Raw genomic sequence first — 20,154 nt, 5'->3', positions numbered from 1 at the left:
TGCTCTTTTGGGAATGTGCTGTGCTCAGTGAAAGGGCGCGCCAAGCTGAAAGTAGAGTCGGGCTGTCCCCCCCCCCCCCCCCCCCCCCCCAATGTCTGTAAGCAACCTTTCTTATTAAGACTGTAGGAAATCTTGGGGTTGGCTTGCCTAGGGGTTGATTCCAAGCCTCCTTAGGAGCTACCTTTTAGTCACTACTACTCTTTCTGAAAACACAATGGAGAAAAACTTGGGAGTAAGGATTTTTGCACATGAATTAGGAAAGAATTTTATAGTGTGCTAAATACAGCTTCCCTTTCCACAGGCATAAAAACTAGAACCCAAAACTACCTTACTAAACAGGAAGCTGTGAGTTCAAGCCTATATGCTGGAGCTGAAGTAGCTAAACTACAGTAATTGAAAGCTAGCTTCAACCTTATGCATCAAGAGATGCAGTAAATGGAATTCTGGTCAAGCAAAGTGGTGTCGTATGCCAGTTATTTTTTAGGGGAGATTTTCAAGAATGCCTACAATATTTAGGCTTCGTACTCTAAATGACCTGGAACACTCAGCTTTTCTAGATTCAGAATTTTAAATGCCAAACATTTGAGAATATAACAAAGTCCTTCCATTCCCTGTACCCAGATTTAGATTCCCTGTACTCTCACCGTTTCTAGGTTTACTTAAGTTCATAGTAGACAAGCCTGTTTTGATAGCCTCTTGAGACCCTGTGTCCTGGATTAATTAAGGCTTTTGCAAAATATTTAAAACCCTCACAATCTGACCAGTTCAAAACACCACTTTTTAGTTTGATATGAAAAGTTAAGTAAGTCTCAAAAAGGAATCCTGCCAATATTACTACTCTTGGTAAAATTTTCCCCTCCAGACAGAAGTGTAAGTCTACAGATGGACAGTTAAGGATGAAAACAATTCTCTACTGCCACAATTTGTAATCACCTCATTTCCTCTCTCAATATATATCACACATCCAACTTTATATTCTCTGCTTGGAAAAGGTTTCCTACCCAGAAATCCATTTCCAAAGTACTGCAACACTGGCATTTCCTACTATATATTATAATTAACAGATTATGGGCACATCTTCATGTGCGCTTTAGTGTATGGTAGACTATTTTGCTGTGCATTAAAGTATCACATAAAAAAACCATGATATTATGCTAATGAGCAGTAAAATAATCTACTGTGCATTGTCACTAAAAAAGCATGCCTATGCTACTGCCCCAAATGAGGCAGGTGGCTGCCTTGGCTCCAACTCTAGCTGCTGCTATCTGGAGTCAGGAGCCATTGAGTCAACAGCATCTGTGGAGGGTCCACAGCTGGTGACAGCGCAGGTCAGGAATCGAGCAGGGGGAAACAAAGGAGTCAGGCTGCTTGCCTCCCCCCTCCACCATTGCTTTCCCACCATGAATAATTGGTGCCTCCTGCAACTGGGGGGGCACCAGGGCAGCAAGCAGGGACTGCCCTCAGCCGCCACCTGCTCTGTTGGTGGGGACCACCCTCAGCTACGTCAATAGTGGGAGGTGGCAACTGCCCGCAAAAGCTTGCAGTGGCCAATTTCAGGTCAGGCACATGCTCCACTGTGTCCCCCTGTGTGTTGCCTATGCTTTCCCCACTGCTAGTCTCCTACAGCAGGAGCGGGAGGGGAGCACAAATATGAAACAACCCTCCAATAATTAGATTCCACACACGGAAAATTATAACAAATTTATAATTTTCCTTGTATAGAATCAAAATTGCTGGGTGTAATTTTCAATTCAAAGTTGTCATGGTTTTAGGTAAATAAATTTGATAGTTTCTAAACTTTTTCAATGTTTGGCTTTTAAAATGAAATATACAAATATGAAATATTACACAGTAACCCAAGTCAGCTGAAAACTCTTGATGCAAAATACTTAAGTATCCAAGCCTCCAGTGTTTAAAGAAGTTTGTTTAGGGGAGATTAGGAGCCAAACAGTATGTTCAATTGTTGGATGAACAAATATATGTAAAATTGACTGAGCATATGAAGTTCAAGTTCAAAAATAAATAAATAAATTAATGTTAGACACTAAATTAGCACTTTAATTATTGCTTTTGAAATCTAAAATTCACAAACTCTCTCAATCTAAGTTTACAAGTAATTCACAAACCCTGCTTTTCCAATCATGTCATTAAAAGTCAAAAGTAGTGAGCAGATTACTTGAATTCTAGAGGGGAAAAATGTTATTAAACCTTATATTACACATTTTGGGAAAAAACACTATATAAATAAAATCACTTACCCATCATATTTATATATATTAACTTCAAATAAGTTATCCTTAGCATGGTTAGCATGTTCAGTTACTATAGAGAAAGATAAAACAGATATTTATTCACTCAAGACTTCATATTAAGCTCAATTCCACAAACTTAAAATAATGAAATGAACACAACTGCCAACCAAAACAAGACTACTGCAAAGTCTCTAATTACCAAAGTAATTAACTTCAATGGATTTTAAAGCAAGGAAAGAACTGAGAAATGCATGTACTACACAAGGAAATTATTAAACCTAATTTTTGTAAGTGTTAATTTAACTATCAATAAAAAAGCTAGCATTGTGAACCAGTATGTTAGTAACTATATCATCAGGATAAACAAAGGGTGTGATTTAAATTGCTTTACACACAAAGGCTAGGGACAGACATTACACATAAACCGGTTTAAGTGATCAGAAACTGGTTTAAACCTGTAACAGAACAGGCATTCAGTGCGCAGAAACCAGTCTGAGATAAACCTAGTTGAACGTAGTATCAGACTTAACCGATTTGGCTCAAACCGCTTTATGCAATGTCTGTCCCAGACCCCTTGCTGGTTTAAATTAAATCAGACTCCCCTAGCATCCCAGCATGCTCTCAGGGCAGGGCTCCGCTCTGCTTCAGAGCAGAGCTGGCTCTGCCCTCTCTAGCCAAAGCAGGGAGAGGACGTGGTGAGACACCGGGTATCATGGCACTGTTAAGGCAAAGTGGGCAGGGAGGGGATTAATTCTCCCCTATTTCCCTTCCTCCCCCACGGCAGCCAGGATCTTCCTGTCAGCTGGGAAGCAGAGGGGAGGGGGCTGCAGCACTGGCCCTTAGGGCTGGCAGACCCTGGCTGCAGGGCAGAAGGGACCAGAAGGGACAAAGGGAGGAATTTCCCCCTTTCCCTGCTCCCTTCGCCTTAAGGCACTATGCCAGGACAGATGTTCCGTGGGGCAGGGAGGGGGGCTCTGTTCTGTACTGAGGGGGGAAACTCTTCTCCCTCTTCCTGCTCCCCCCAGGGTGGGGAAGGGGGGCTCTGGAGGGTGCACTCCTCCTCCTCCCGCCTCTCCACCTCCCAGGGCTGGGAGTGGGGAGGGGCTTTATGCAAGCCTGCCAGGCCCCAAAGGGGGACTCTTCCCCTCCTCTTCACCCGCTGCAGCTGCAGCTGTTACAGCAACTCTCTGCGCCCTGGCTGCGTAGTGCCGCACAGAGCCCCTCCTCACCCCGGGAGGGGGAGAGGGGGGAGGAGCAGGAGGAAGAGTCCTCCTCTGGGGCTGGGACCAGGCCAGGCAGCCTCACATATAGACCCCCTCTCGTCTTCCCCTTGCTCCTCCCCCTTGCCACTATGTGGTGGATAGGCAGGGCTCTATGCAATGCTGCCTGGCCCCTAGATAGGGACTCTTCCCCAACCCCCCCGCCGTGACAGGGCAGGGAGGGGGGCTCTGTTCCATGCTGGGGGGTAGTTTTTCCCCCTCCTCCTTCCCCTGCCCCCACACCCAGATAAGACACTGCCCAGCCAGCCACCAACCGCACATGCCAGGCTCCGCTCACTGACAGGGGAAGCAGCTGCCTGGCTGCGCTCACCTCCCCATCATTGAGCTGCACCCACCAGGGTGGCCCTGCCCCCACAGCCCAGCCCCACCAAGTGGCCGCCTTAGCCGGGGCTGAGCGAGGCCAGGTCAGGCTGGGCCACAAGGCCGAGGCCACCCCTGGCACCTGTGGCTCCATTAAAACCTCTCTCCACACTCTGGCCAGGCCAGGCTGGGGAACATTGCAAGAGCTGCCCCTCCCTGCCCCATGACAGTGTGGGGTGGAAAAGGAATGGGGGGGAAGAGTCCCTACCAAGCACTGAACAGACCCCCTCTGCCCCATGGAGTGGGGGCAGAAGTGTCCCCCTCCAGGGCCAGAGCCAGGGAAGGGCTGCCAGCACAGAGCCCCCGCCCCTTGGCAACAGGAGTTGGGGGGAGGAGGAGGATGGGGGAAGAGTATACCCCAGCATGGAGCAGAGCCCCCCTCCCTGCCCCGCAGGGGGGGTTTGGGGAAAAGGAAGAGAAGGAGGAGGGAGGAGAAGGGGGAAAAGCCCCCCCCTGCACTGAATAGAGCCCCCCTCCACACCCCGGGGTGGTGAGGGAGGAGGGGGAAGAGTTCCCATCTGGGGTCGGGCAGCGCTGTGTGTGGGGATTGCTCCCAGCTGTCAGGGAGCTGCTGGGATGGGCAGAGCTCTTCTCTCCTCTTCTTCTTCCTCCCCCCCACCAGCAGAGGATCCCTCTTCCCCCACCCCAGTGGAGAGGTGTAGAGGGTCCACAGGGGTGCACATGCACCCTCTGCCAGCCAGCGTTCTCGGGCAGGGAGGCAAGCGACAGTGCTGGTGCCCCCCCAAGAGCACCGGCGGGGGAATGGGGGTGCCGGGAGAAGCGGTCCCCCCCACGGTCGATCGTGTTCACCCAGAAGTGCCAGCAGTGAACCGCTGCCACTTGCGGCAACTCAAGTGGCACCAGTTGCCCATGCCTCACCCTCCAAACCCTGCAGGCCAAGGTGGGGGGGGTTTAAACCCCTCCTTAGTCTAACTTGGACCTGCCAGAGCCTGGCCACACCCCCCTCAGCTCAGCTTCCCCATTGGAAGGGAAGGGCTGGTGTAGTGCCCCCAGGCTTCTGGCCTGAGCCACTGCAGGCATGTGTCGAACATCTATCCACTTGCAAACTGGTTCACTCTCTGCAGGTTAGACTATCTTGCAAAGATTGAATCAATGGCTTGGGCTTTTGGAACATCTGTCTCTAGCTAAAGAGAAAAGAATAGGATGTTTCATAAAACAAAAACCTTTTATTGCTAAGAACTATCACAATTTACTAAATGTAGTAAGAATGTAATGTATATCATCTGGAAGTTGTGAACTTCAGTGATACAGATGCACTAGCTAAAAATCATTTTTATTTAATTTCACAGATTTATTCATGGATAAAACTGTGTTCTTAAAAAAAAAGATACATTTATGCTGAAAAAAATTAATAAGAGATTGAAGAACAACACTGGTTACTCACTAACAACATCAGCTGAGATAGAAGCTAGATTAAAGAGTGGAGCCACTTTTTGTTCATAGATCCTCTTCCCTTGCCGTTTTCCACCATATGGATTAATATATACAAGCAATTGCTTTGGCCTAGACTCTGTCATGATGAAACCAAGAAATACAGTAGTAAGCAATTCTATATAAAAATAGGCAATTTTCATAATTAACAGTGTGAAATTCCTTATAAAAATATAACGATTTGTAAGAAATTATACAAAAATAAAGGCAATGGGTATAAAAGATTTTTGTAACGTTACAGTAAGCAGATTAGACAAGTTCCTTATGGAGAAAAGCACGTGATTCATACTACTTTAATTACGTTCTGTATTATTTATAATGCATTTCCACTAGATAAAATGAAAGTTAGTGACATCAGAGCTTCAAACAAGATAAAACTAAGGTGGCAATCCAAAAAAGGGAAGTGACTTTTCTTGAGTAGCAGTGTACACAGAAACTGAATGCTATCTGTAGGTGAGTTATATTAGATATCTCTCTGGATATAAGGTATTATTAGAATTCTAGAAAACAGCTTAAGTAGCAGACAACTGAAATGCTCATCTGCCATATAATAAAATGGTAAGAAAATGTTGTAAAGTTGTGTGTTGCACTTCAGGAATCTTTCCAATATCTATCTATCTCACTATAAAATAAACTTAAGTCCTCTTGGAAGAGTTTGTAACCATTTGACCTTGTCCCTTGGGGTGCTCTGGTGAACAGGTGTTCCCCCAGATCCTGATGTACACCCCTTATATAGGTGGTTGCCTATAAGGGGTGTACATCAGGATCTGGGGGAACGCCTGTTCACCAGAGCACCCCAAGGGACGACTAGGTCAAACGGTTACAAACTCCAAGACCATTTCAGGCTGGACATAAGGAAGAACTTCTTTACTATCCGAGCCCCCAAGGCCTGGAACAGACTGCCTCCAGAGGTGATGCAAGCACCTTCTCTGGACTCCTTTAAGAGAGATTTATCTTGCTGGGATCCTTTGACCCCAGCAGACTTCCTGCCCCTGGGGCAGAGGGCTGGACTAGATGATCTTCCAAGGTCCCTTCCAACCCTAATGTCTATGAATCTATGAAGTTTATTCAACTACAGTTTCATACTGCAATGGTAGAAGTTTGAGTTAGTGGATTCAATGGGGGAGTATGCGTGTGTGGCAGGGAACACGATACAAAGAGCTAGTCTAGTAGACACCTCAAATGGGGTTTAGTAGATACAGAATAATGTTTCTGAAAAGTATGAGTAGAGTTCCATATTTTTACATAGTTAATATAAATCATCCCTACTTTAAAAGAAAAATAAACTTTCACAGGAAACCTGATTGAGCTGGAAAAAGAATTCTGACCTCATGATAGTCCTTGAACCACACAAGCATACATTCTTTTCTTGTAAAAATAGTTGATATCCTACAGCAGTGGTTGGGAACTCTTAAGCTGCGGGCCAGAACAACCCAGCTCCAGCCTGACATGGCTGGCAGCACATCAGCAACCCAGACTGAGGGTGGACAGCCATTTCTCCCAGCCCCGCAACCACCTCCCGGCTGCAGCACAGGGACAGCTGGAAGCAGCACAGCCCTGATACAGGTGCAGACAAAAGAACTGTGTTGGAGCCATTCAGCTTCCAGCTGTGTCTGCACAGCTGTCACTTCTCCCTGCTGTACATTGGTCCTGGCCTAAAGAGCTAGCATAATTTTTTTCTGTATAGATTCGGTTGGGATTATTTTTACTGGCTCATCTGTTTCAATAACCAAGACAGAAGTGGTTAAAAAAACTGCTATGAAAAAGATTATCTTCTTTTCTGAAAGAAAATAGCTTTATATTTTTAGCCACTCCAGATTTACTCGTCTTAGTGCTTCTACTGTAATTTGGAATGGCATAATTAGATATTTTATAGTGGTTGAATTCATTGGTCATGATCAAGCCTGTGCTTGTTTCATTTCTCAGGTGCAGTTTCATCACAATGAAGCAGCAAACCAGGGAACAATTGCTAAACAGTGGCCACGTCTACCGAGACGCTGACTGCGCAGTCGTTACTTTGCAGTCATTTAGTACTTGTATAAACAAGTACTCAATACAAGTACTAGTATTACACAAGTACTAAATGACTGCACAGTAACCCGAGTTACTGTGCAGTAGTGCCGACAAACAGTTTTATGACACTACTGCGCAATAGCCTAATACTACTGCGCAATAACACTGTATCGCGGTTTTTGCCACGCAACGCTACTGTTTAGTGGTATTGGCCTACTGCACAGCCAGCCTCTCATGTGTACATACGTGTCTAGTATGTGTTACATCCAAAACAGAAGTACTGCAGTTCCCTTAACTGAGAAGGAAAACTTGGCTGACAATATCAGGTCTTGCCCAGGCATATGCCCAGGAAGTATGTACCAGCTCCAGAAGCCTTATGGAAATCATAAAGTAGAGAGATACAACTGGATTAAATGCCATGGTTTGAGTTATATATGAAAGCAAGTTAGATGATCTGCTAACCCCTGTTGGGTTACAACCACAGAAGGAAAAGGGTTCAAGCTTGTAGCTTCTGGACAGCTCATGGCTAGTAGTAGTAAAGCAATTTAGTCATTAAAAAGTGATCTCTCAAATTAGAATTAAGCTAATATTAAGGTTTTGCACATTAAGGAAATTTACAATTAAGATAAGGAGAGCATACACAAATGGAGTGATTTTGCTTTCTTTTGACACTTGCCTAGAATGGCGTAGATTAGAAATCATCCTGTTGTATCCAGGTGTGGGGCTAGATGACCTGCTAAATAGCCCTAATTTTTCTATGATTTGATGATGATTCTTTGAATTTGTGTTATAATAGGGATAGAAAGCTTCTCTCAAACATAGTAGTTAAATGGCCAGCAATTGGCAAGCACTTTGAAGATGACACTTATGTGGATACTACCTTGGTTTACCATGGGAGGAAAAGTTAGCACGTCTTTAGTTACTTGTAACAGACATAGGTTTTCATTTCCCAAGCCTTTGGCAAAATTTACTATAACTATATACCTACATTTGACTTGAACTTAGCATGGTGGGGCCCTGATAACAAAAGAGCTTCTAAGTGCTATACAAACACACACAAAAAAGCATAATCCTTACGTCATTGGCTTTCCAATCGACAAGAGAAATATGAGGGGAGAAGGGTGGGAAGACAGAAAACAGGAGCTAAAAGTCAGCATGTATGTTTGAAGCTAATAAAGTTAGGGGAGGCTAAACTAAAGTTCGGATGGCGGTTATACGACAGCATGATCCCCTGTATATGTATATTGCACACACAGAGGTCAGGGTCCTTTGCCAGCATTTCCATAAGCAAAGCTTCTCCATGCCTGTTATTCTACTTCAAATAGGCTAGGCTGCAAGCCAATTCCACATTCCCTTCCTTGGGAAGATATAAAAGATAGTTCTAAGAGATGTGTCAAAATCTTAACTAACCTACTTCATGTACCTTGAAAATAATGTTTATTAGAGTAATTTACTCAACTTACTCTGTGAATCAAGTAATTCTTTAAGTGCCTGTATCCACTGGTTACACAGCTGTTCATCAATGCACCAAAAAGTTATTTCACTGCACCGCCAGCGGTGGTTTCGTGCTCTTTTAATATAATGCACTGTCAAAAGAAGTCAATTTAATCCCATAAGTTCTGTATGAAGTCTGAAATACACTTTTTGTAGCTTGTATTCATGCTTAAACACTAAAACATAATGAAAAGGCATTAATGGCTACAAAATTATGACCATTCCTTCCAAGAACATTTTTCTATTGGAATGATGAGAAATGAAAACTTTCATATAAAAAGTGTTAAAAAATGTGTTTCACATCACCAGATAACAAAAACATAATCACAGTAATTCCTTTTAAATTCAAATTACAGTTCCTGCTCAAATATTGAAAACGAACTTTAAAAACAAATACTACTTTTTCCAGAAACCAATTACAGAAATGATTTGAGAAATGCAAAAACTACTCTATTCATGTGCCTGAATTTTTGTTTTGAAAAAATACATCATTTCAAATTTGAAAAGTTCAAGTAATAAATATTTTTTAAAATGCATAGGGCTCAGAATCTCCCATTTCACACTAGATGACAGAGAGACTAAAGGAATAGAGTGCAATTAAAAAAAAAAACTTTTAAAAGTCAATGTTAGTCCTCTCTGGTAGTATGTGTGTATAGGAGAAGAGAACCAGGAAGGAACTCTCTCTCATGAGTAATAAATACACCTAAAGACTTGAAGAATATGTTCTGGCCACACAGTACTGACATTATGCTTGCGCCAGGAGAACAGCCTCTCCTAGCACAAAGACAGCATACAGCCATTCAAAGGCTTTCCTGCAGAAGAAAAAAAGGATCTTTCACAAGAAAGTACTACCTCTTCCAACCAGGAAGAACTCTCCCTGCCTGTATTAACTTGAATGGCTGCCCACTTCTCTTGGGGGTTGAGGACACCCAATATCTGTTTCTCCTCCTGCTGTCCAAGGGAAACAGAAGGAGAGAGAAAGTGCTCAGAGTCAAGCTGTCATGGAACCCTGTGGGAACCCCACCCCTATCCCACCAGTCAACTTACCTGCAGTATGCAGGGCCATTCTCCTGACCTGGAAACCCTCCTCCAGCCCTGGAGGGGTCCTGATGAGAAAGAGTGCCTCTGCCCAGGGCACTCCTCCAGTTCATTCTGGAGGTATAATTTGGAGGAGACCAGAGGATGGGGGCAGAAAGGCTGGTGCAGGTGCAGGTCCAGCTGGAGCCATCCTGGAACTCCCCGGGTACAACTGGGAGCTAGAAGATTACCTACCTCACCTCCCTCCATTTTGGTTCTCTGTCCCCAGGCTTTAAATACTAACCTCTCTGGCTCACCACCCTGATTCACAGCCCTGCCACTTTAAATTCCACATGTGTTGCCCAGGTGGGTGGCACACACAGCAATTTAAAAGCTGGGGCCCAAAGGTAGAGAGGCTATCCATGGCCCCACTTCTCCACACCTCCAGCATGGGGTGTCACGCTGTGTGCACCTCATGTAGGCTGTCAAAGAGGTGACTTAAAACCTAAGGGAGCTGCCTGCTGACAGCCTGCCACACTTCATCTGCATAGCTCGCCAGCGAAAGGGCTGAAATGCATGTACACTCTGGCCCCTAGCCTATTTTTCTACCTGTAAGAACTTCAGAGAAATCCTTACCAGTAAAAATGAATGCTTGTCTGTGGACTCTAGTCCTCCAACACAAGGTTTGGGCATGCCACATTTCTGGGGTTGGGGGAAAAGAGTTGACATCACATCACTAATGAGGCTGGATTACTGTCAGACCTCACTTCAATGTATGACTGAAGTACTTGCATACAAAATATGTGAGAATTCTCAAGCTTGGCAGAAAAGCTGGACAGACCCAAGTTTGACAAGGGCCAAGTTTATTTAGGACTCATTTCCCAATAGCTTTTATTCAATTCTCTAGTGAATTAGCAGAGAATCTATACTGCTACAATTATTTGCCTGGCGAGAGAGGTATAATAAAACAAGGGTTATGATTTAATTACAGAACTAAATACAAAACCATAGATAATTAAAAATGTCTTTTTAAAAGCATTTTAATAGTAAAAGAAAGCTATTGGTCACATTCTTTTTTATAAAAGCTTTTTTCATAACTTCCTTTTAGACTGAAGGCCTTTTAAAAAGTTTCCTAATTGCTTTAACAGGACTAAATTATATACTAGATTTCAAGAATAGGATTAGTTACTATACCTGTGAAAGCATGCAGTTTTGACATTTTTTGCCATTTTCCACTATCACATTGCTTCTTATCAATTTCGGTTTCTTCTACAGCAACGATCTCAGAGGCTGGAACAACATTTTCTGTGAAAACACAAAATCCATGTATATCAACAAGAAAGAAGAATCTTAAAACAGCTTCAAAAGTTTAGCGTATGTTATATATTCATATGCAGTGTAAAGAGTAAGTGAACATCAGACAAGCAACGATGAAAAAAGTTGGTGCAACTAAGTCAGGAATAGAAGGCAAACTCCTATTTGGGGTTCAACGTAGATAAATGCAGGGTGCTGCACCTTGGGAGAAGGAATCCACAGCATACATACAGGCTGGGGAGTTCCCCTCTTGAAAGCACAGAGGCGGAAAGGGATCTTAGAGTCATTATTGACTCCAAGATGAACATGAGCTGCCGATGCCAGACTGCAGCCAGCAAGGCCAGCCATACCTTGTCATGCATCCAAAGGTGCATCTCAAGCCAGTCCAGAGAGGTGATACTCCCCGCTATGCAACTTTGGTCAGGCCGCAGTTGGAGTACTGCGTCCAGTACTGGGCGCTGCACTTCAAAAGGGATGTGGCCAGCCTGGAGAGGGTTCAGAGGAGGGCCACCTGCTTGGTGAGAAGGCAGCAGGACAGGCCCTATGAGGAGAGACTTTGGGACCTGAACCTGTTCAGCCTCGGCAAGAGGAGGCTGAGGGGGAACCTGGTGGCTGCTTACAAGCTCATTGGGGGAGATAAACAGCAAATAGGTAGAGCCCTTTTCTTCCCAGCACCACCTGGGGTGACGAGGAGCAAAGGTAATAAGCTGATGGAGAATAGGTTTAGGTTAGAGATCAGAAGGCAATATTTTACAGTTAGGGTGGCCAAAATCTGGAACCAACTTCCCAGGGAGGTGGTCCTTGCCCCTACCTTGGGCAAATTCAAGAGGAGGTTGGACGATCACCTGTCTGGGGTCTTGTGAACCCAGCATTCATTCCTGCCTGTGGCAGGGGGTCAGGCTAGATGATCTGTTCAGGTCCCTCCTGACTCTAGCTACTATGAAACGACAAGGCAGCTGTTTCTTTAACAGTCATGAGTATAGATATGTGTGAATGTATCTGCTTAAAAAAGGACAGAAAACTTCAGTTTTACCATGAGAAGGAATCTTGGGGGTGTGAGGGAGAATCAAAAACTCAACTAGTGAGCAAAAAAAAGCAGGGGAGTTGGGGCTGCATTAGCAGGAGTATTGTATACAAGACATGGTAGGTAATAGTACCCCTTTACTTGGCACTGGTTAGGCCTCAGCTAGAGTACTGTATGCAGTTCTAGGCTTTGCATTTTTAAGAAGGATGTAGATAAGATGGACAAGATCCAGAAACAAGGAACAAAGATGATAAAGGGATTGGAATACAAGCCATATGAGGAAATGTTGAAAGAACTAGGTATGTTTAGCTGGGAGAAGAGAATATGATAGTAGTTTTTAAATAACTGAAAGGTGGTCATAAAAAATACACCATAACGACCATCTTGAACAATTGGTCTCACTCTCTGCAGAGGTAGATACAAAGCAATGGATTTAAATGGCAGGAAAGCAGATTAAGATTACATCTCAGAATAAACTCCCTTAATGCCAGAACAGTACGACGACAGAAAAGGCAGCCTAGTGAAGCTGTAGAATCTCTTCATTAGAGCCTTTCAAGAAAAGGCTGGATAAGCTTTTGACAGGGATGATTTAGGAACAGCATATCGTGCATTCATGCAGGGGGTTAAATGACCCCTGATGTCCTTTCCAGCCTCAGGACTGTATACCTAATTGTTTCATATTGGGTTGCTACAGCAAATGGTCAGCTCTTTCAATAAACTGGGTGAATAAAAGTTATTTTAATGCTGAGTTGCTTTGACTCTTTAAATATGAAGTAGTAAATAAGAAAAACTAATAAGGGGGTGTTGTGGGGGGGAGGAGGGAAGATGGCCAGGAGAAAATGAGATGGGTTTAGCTCTACCTTTTTGCCACTCTTTGCATCTTATCTTTTATTTTGAAATAACTGGCACATTCCAATGAGCTTGATTAGGGAAGACAGCTTTGTTATATGTATAACAACTGCAATTTAATTATAAAATTCACTTTTATATTACTTGCACATGCTAAATGGAAATCATTCCAATTAAATAAAACTTAAAATGCCAGATTGTTTTAATGCCCATTTTGGAAAAGAGTTTTGCTGATTGGATGCTAACGGTAGTAAAAGAAGGAACATTTCTTTATTGTACATTGTCTATATATCAAGGAAATAAAGCTGCCTAAACCCACAGATAATAATTGGATTACTGCATGAAAAATATTCAGATTGCTATTACTGCAAGCTTTACATACAGCCACCAAATTTATCCTGGCACATTTTACATGGCTTAGATTTAAAAGACAACCTGTATCCCAAACTGTTTTTTATGAAGATGGAGAGTCTCTCAAATGAAAATGGCAGACTTAGGTAAACCAGCACTGAGCAGAAAGCCTAGACAATAGCATGCTGTACAATTTCTACTGAATTCTCCAGTGGAATCCATTTCCTCTCCAGAAGCAGATGTTTTTTGCATCCATGCTTTTCCATTGGGGAAGTTCCAGATTCCAAACCTGCTCTGACGGCTTTTGGTTGGAAAGTAATTTGAATTCAATACCATGATGTTAAAATGCCTATCACGCTAGCAGGGAAGCCATCTATTGTCTTTGGCCGTTGACTTATCATTAAAGCTTCAGGTTCTGAATGCAGAATGGATTATAGTGTTTAAAAAAATAGAAGCTGACTCACAACTGGACTTTACAAGGCAAAAACACAAAAATCATCACTTGATGGGCATATTGCCAAATTTCCATACGGTTTGCTCAGATTCATCTTTCCCTGAAGACTGTCATATTCTGCACTATGGAGAACTTCCAGGAAGCCTATGTACAATGCTATAATGGTTTAGGCAAGGTTTTGACTGTTCTTTGAAAGTTGGGCATAGATCTACCTGATCTTTCCACATGGCTAGTTTTATTAAAGAGATTAGGGGAGAGACTTTTTCCTGTGTTATCAGCAGCTGAGGGTTAGGTCCATCTCCATTACTCCTCAAAGCCTTGTAGAAACAGCAACACTGAACTCACAAGATTTGCAGTGGTTTTACTTCTAGAGTAGGCAACACTATACAAACTAACAAAATCTCTCTAAAATTTTGCATAGGGTTCAAACAGATGCTACCCTTATGCCACCAGAAATGCTTTTATGTCAACAGAAGTTGCAAATAAAAAGATGTCCAAGTCCCTTGTTGTACTGCAAGGCCCCAAAATACTGCCCCAACAAAATGTAGTCAGTTTGTGATGTATTAGTCTGTTGATTACATGTCCTGAGAATCCCCCCGTAGAGGATTTCCACAAGTGTGCTTATTGGGGTGCTGCTTAGCTGCAACTTGGGGTGTGCATCTTCAAGCAGGAAAACATATATAGGGGCTCCCACACTTGCAGTTATATTCCCTGGAAATTTCCTTGGCGTGAGCATCTTGCTGCTAGGCCCCAACTTGCGTGTAGTACCTGGGCTGTTCCACAGGATCAGACTCCAGAAATCCCAGGAGCAGCAGGGAGTTATCCCTGAGGTCCAACTATTTGTGGACACAAATAAAGTGCACTAGCACATAGCCTGGTGGAGCTGATCCTGCTCTGAAGACAGTGTGTGTTTTATAGCATGGATACTAGTCTACTTGCTGTTTGACCATTTAATTTTACCCATGGTTTGAAAAATCTCAGTGCCAAAATATCTTAAAAGGCTGCAGTAGTACTAGAAACCATGCAAATACTACAAAGATCCATTGTCCTTCTAGACCAGTAGTCACCAACCAGTAGATCGCAATAGTCAGAGGCTCCATGACTGACCAGTCGATCTCGGTCTCAGTCCTAAGGTTACCATACATCCGGGTTTTCCCAGACATGTCCCCTTTTTTTGGACCCCTATCCTCATGTCCGGGCAGGTTTTTGAAATGTGAGCAAATATCCAGGTTTTTGCTTTGCCTCTGCTTTCTCAGGCTGGCTGCTTGGGGCTGGAAACAGCAGGCAAGGTGATTGGCTGTTGGGGGGTCACATGGTCTGCATGTGGGCCTCGGCAAACTCCCAGGGGAGAGAGAGAGAGAGAGAGAGAGAGAGAGAGAGAGACTGTGCACGTGTGTTGTGTGAACCACACAGCTGGGGGTGGGCAGGGGCTGCGGGTCGGAAGTGAGGGGCAGGGGTCTGCAGGGCACAGGCAGCATTGGGGGTGTAGGGGCTTGGGAGTGAGGAGCAGAGGCAGGCATAGGCATATCACTGCCCCCCATCATATATCCCCCCATTTCCCTTCCTGCCTGCTAGTGTCCTCTTTTTTGATACTGGAAAAATTGTAACTCTAATAAACTGTTGTTTCTACACTTTTCTTTGAGGTACATCCTGGGTTGCACTTTAATTCAAAAAGTAATCTTGTGCTTAAAAAGGTTGGAGATCACTGTTCTAAACAAAGGACTTCAAGGTCTAAATCAGTTATCAGTTAGAATATGTATTTTAAAAGGCATAAATTCCTGTTTTACCTCTTCTGGTCTCACTCTGAAGCATGAGAAATGACACCTAGATAATTTCCCAAAGTCTGAATCAACTGGATGCAATTTTTCAAGAGTTATTGATTTAACACACAGAAAAAAAATGCCATTGTACTGAATGTGGGCCTCACTGGCCTTAACTCAGTGATGTTTTCTTGGTCAAAATGGTAGGAGAGCAATCCACTGCCTACTCTCTCATGGAAACAGGATAATTTCCTAAACTGGGAACCTGAATAGTGGCAAGCTGCAACAGATCTTACTAAAAGACCACCCTTCTCCCCTCTGCCTCAATAAAATGAACTTGAATAATCCCCAACGTGCCTACGGAAACAGAGTGGTTCTCTTCCTCTCTCTTTTTGTTGAGAGATTATTCCCTTTGAACAAGTCCATATTTATCTACTAACTGTACACTTGATGCCTTTCGATTTTGCAATTGTCTCTCCACAAATAGCACAAACCAGCCTTAATAAGTTTTGTTTGCTTTTTTGATTGTTTGTTTTTCTGTGTTTTTTTTTTAATGTTTAAGGAATTAATACATCAAGCACACATGTTTCACATCATAGTCTTTCCTCCAAACCAGGAAGATCCACCACCACTTTGTTTTTATGTTTGGCTAGCTCCACTTGCTTCAGTAAAGTTGATTCCTTACGGAAGTGTTTTCAGTCAGGCTTGGTGGCGTACCTGCCTAAGTGCTTACAGCTTTATTGACTAAATGAACAGCCAATCGAGTACAGTCTTTGCATAAACAATTCATAATACTTTGCCTTTGTTCCAAAGTCTGTCTGTACTTTCAATATACACAGAATCATTAAAAGTGAAGCAAGACTGAAGTACAACCCAAAGTTCCCATTCCTCCTTCTTGGAGGAAATCAAAATATATATTGTATAGATGCTGTTACATGCAAGGTTCCTGTTTTGATTAAACAAACTTCTTAAAAGCCACAGTTGCTCTGCTTGACCATGATTAACTCCAGTATTGAGAGAGATTTCTTTCCTATGCTTAATTTCATGTCCTTCATGATGCCAGCCTCAGGACTTTGAGATAGTGCTGCTCCAAAGAATAGGGACACTATAATGTGAAAATTCATAAGGCAGAATGCTGCACACTGATTGTGGCAGGGCACCTTTGGGTGCCTGCCACTTAAAGGGCAGAGGCAGGCAGCTACCAGGTGTCCGATGAGGGCAGCTACTTTGGAACACGAGGCATATAATGGCTGCAGTTTGCTGCTGCCAGCCCAGGCAGAAACAATGCCTGGCTGAGCAGCATGGGACATCTAGAGGTGAGGTAGGAGGCTCTTGGTACTGGGCAAAACTTAACACTGCACCCTCCCAGGGGAGGGTGGCCTGGTGGGGTTCCTAGTGGTGCAGGAGCCGCCAGGAAATGCAAGGCCAGTTACCTTGCCGGTGAAAGGCAGGTCGGTGTGCCTTCACCCCAGCCCCCACCATCTGGTGGGTAATTCTGAGAGCTGGGGGAGTAGGGGGGTGGGCAGGTATGCCCACATGTGGGTGCCTGGGCCCAGCAGGCATGCAGATCCCGGAGCCCCCAGACGGGATCGTGTGCAGAGCATTGGGAGGCCTTTCCCAGAGTAGAGCTGAAGTGGGAGCAGGCCTGAAGGGTGTGCTGAGTAGGGCCAAATGGGAGTAAGCCTGAAGGCCAGCACAAGGGCCAGCTCCATGAGAAGTCAGTTGCAAGCATGAGACAGAGACCCCAGGGTGGGGTGTAATGTAGAGCTGCCCAGTGAGGGGCTTGGGGAAGAATTAGCCCAGGGTTTGGCACAAGGCTGGATCACACAGAGCAGGGGAACTCACAGAAACCAAAGGACTGTGTGACAAAGCCAGTATGTGAGTAGCGAAGCCTGATGGCCCAGGAGGAGCTGCTCAAGGAGAAGCAAGGGCAGTGGCGTGTGGCCCAGTAATGGGAGGTATGCCAGAGGCCCCAGAGGGGGGGCAGAGTATGAGGGGAGGCAGTGTAAATGCACAGGGGAGTGGAGCCAAACTGGATTGGGTTTGCTCTGGTCTCAGACCGGGGAGTAAAACTAATCCGGGTGCCGTCTGTGAGGCATGGGCTGCGCTGTAGGGGAGGTTCAGAGTGGCAGATAGCACCCCCTGGCATCAGGGCAGGAAATGGGCAGTCTCCCACATCATACCAACAGTTTATGGAACAGCAAAGGTGTGGCAGGTGAAACTGGGAGGACTCCCCATAGAGACAGGTAGACAGGCCAGCATGAGGCCTGGCCCTGAGAGCTGCCCACTGTCACACCGATGTTGTCAGTTTGATTTTTTTTTTTAAACTAACACTTGGATCTGTGTCCTAAAGTACAGCAAGTGTCTTGCTATGACAATATTTTAATGAAAATTTGGCAGTATTCAGTCATTTGCTAGATGGGAGTATATTTAAATAAACAAGTTAAATTCTGTGAACATTAACTTGTATGTCAACCCCCCTAGCTCCTTCTCAACTACTTGAGAGAGTTGGGTTAATCATCTTATGTAACTGAAGTCCATTTGGAAAACTACTCTAGACATAGCCAAAAATAGGTCTCCGCATACTGTAATGCTGCTTGTTCCTCTACTAAATCCACATCTAAATGTTGCTTTGCAACTTACTAAATTAAGGATATTTTTTATAAAGAAAAGAGAAGCATAGCCATTTAATTTTGATATACAAGGAAAGCATGCACATGCTAAAGTTCAGGAAACTAACAGTTTTAACAAAACTATTTTTGGAATACTACAGGTTTTGCAACTGTCAAAGTAACTCTTGGTAATTGCAAAGCTCAAATTTAAATAATTGTTCTTTAAGCTGCTATAGTTTGGTTTTTTTTAGTATGTTATATATAATGGAAACAAGGCACTAATAAAATTAAATAGATTACCCGTACTGGCGTATTAGGGCTACATGGCTTTCCTTCTCTCTCTTCTCACAATGGGCAGACCACAGTCAGCAAACTGAAAAGACAGTCTAGTCACCAGGGGTTTAGGTTGTAGCCGTGTTGGTCTAAGGACATAGGCAGACAAGGTTCCTTGGGTGAATTTGATATCTTTTATTAGACTAATAAAAGATATCAAATTCACCCAAGGAACCTTGTCAGTCTAGTCACCGCAAATTTTAGATCTGGGTAACAATGATTTTACAGAAAACATACCAGTTGACAGACTAGAAAAATGTCTGCAAAGACTATCATTGTTCCAAGGATAAAGGGTTGGGAGGCAAGTGTCTTGTGCTTGACGTACAAAATGTCTAACTCTTATTCACAAAGTGATCCCCACCCTGCTCAAAACATGGGGTTTTAGAAGGGATGTAAGACACAAACTTCAGAAAAATTGCCTTCGTATCATTAGTTCCTTTCTTTGTTGTTGTGGCTTTATATGTTCCCGAGTACTAGCACCTACTGATAAAATAGCAATGTTTACTAATTTGGTTCATGCAGTAAATTAGCTATTTGAGAGGAACTAAAGTGTGATCTACTAAGAGGCAAATCTGGTACACCAAATTCGTCAGCAACTTTCACAGCAAGTTTGTTTAGTTTACATCAGTCACTCTCAACTTTCTAGACTCAGATCATCTCCTATTAGATCCAGGGCACTCCGCAGAAAATACCAGCTTTTTGTTTTGCCTTTTTACTAAGGAAAAAAAAAAAAAGCAATTATTCCTGTTGCAAAGAACTGACGTTTTTTATCTGAGACTGTTTTAAATACTATTAATTTTCTATTTGAAATCTCTGGGTTTATCTTGTGACTCATGTTTGCACACTTAACAGCACTAACATTCAAAGGTGCCATGGGGTGCCAGGTAAAAGATCTTGCAGCACCCTTGTTGAGAATCACTAGTTTACATGCAGACCCGCTCTGCCCTAGAAAGTAAAGACTTATCACAGCCAACAACATTTTGTAAGCCAAATTCTGCTCTTACTGACAGTTCTGGTAATTACACTATTTCAGCACAGGAACAGAAGAGAAAAGCTGAACACTACAACTGGGAATTCAGTAGGTTGGTAGATATTTATAAACCAAGAAATAATCCAGCCTACAGAGCCAACACATCTAAACAGCAATAAAATATTTTAAGTTTCAGTATTAACTGAGTACTTATGACTAAAAAACATAGTATACAGATGTAATATGGAGATGTTTTATTTTTCTTTTATTTAAAGAGGCAGCTTTACAAGACAGAATTAGTTTTCCCACTCAGCTTTCAGGAACATAAGTGATGATATCTCAAACTCAGTTCAGTGATCTGAAGATCTTGGTCCAAAGCTCTTTTCCTGCCGCTGTTTCAACTTCAGAGCCCCAAGTCCTCACTGGCAAGATCAGAGTGTTCCCATGTATAGTTTTCCATCCTGATTATTTATGATAACTAATCTCAGTAATGCTATATAAAGTCCACATTTACAACCAGTATACACAGCATTTGCTAGAACATGGGAGTCAATCCAACTATAGCAGCTCTCAGTGATAACATAGTTAACTTTACAGCCATGCTTTTGAGGGAGAGAGA

At 43.4% G+C, this 20,154-nt stretch overlaps 1 protein-coding gene across 4 annotated transcripts in view; it reads right to left on the bottom strand.

Moving 5' to 3' along the window:
* CERK (ceramide kinase) overlaps positions 1–20,154 on the bottom strand; it is a 64,743-nt gene that overhangs the window by 34,412 nt on the left and 10,177 nt on the right. For 2 of the 4 annotated variants that reach the window (XM_025215775.1, XM_025215772.1), the window contains exons 2-5: positions 11,063–11,173; positions 8,821–8,943; positions 5,298–5,423; positions 2,259–2,322 (exon numbers count right to left, since the gene is read on the bottom strand). In XM_025215775.1, coding sequence (XP_025071560.1) covers positions 2,259–2,322; positions 5,298–5,423; positions 8,821–8,943; positions 11,063–11,087 — 338 coding nt within the window. In that variant the 5' untranslated portion in view covers positions 11,088–11,173. The remainder of the gene's footprint in view (positions 1–2,258; positions 2,323–5,297; positions 5,424–8,820; positions 8,944–11,062; positions 11,174–20,154) is intronic. The other 2 variants (XM_025215773.1, XM_025215774.1) reach the window with 2 other exon arrangements.

Source organism: Alligator sinensis, unplaced genomic scaffold (genome assembly GCF_000455745.1).
Source record: "Alligator sinensis unplaced genomic scaffold, ASM45574v1 scaffold1049_1, whole genome shotgun sequence".
Taxonomy (NCBI): Eukaryota; Metazoa; Chordata; order Crocodylia; family Alligatoridae; genus Alligator; species Alligator sinensis.
This window is presented reverse-complemented; position numbering and strand designations above follow the sequence as displayed.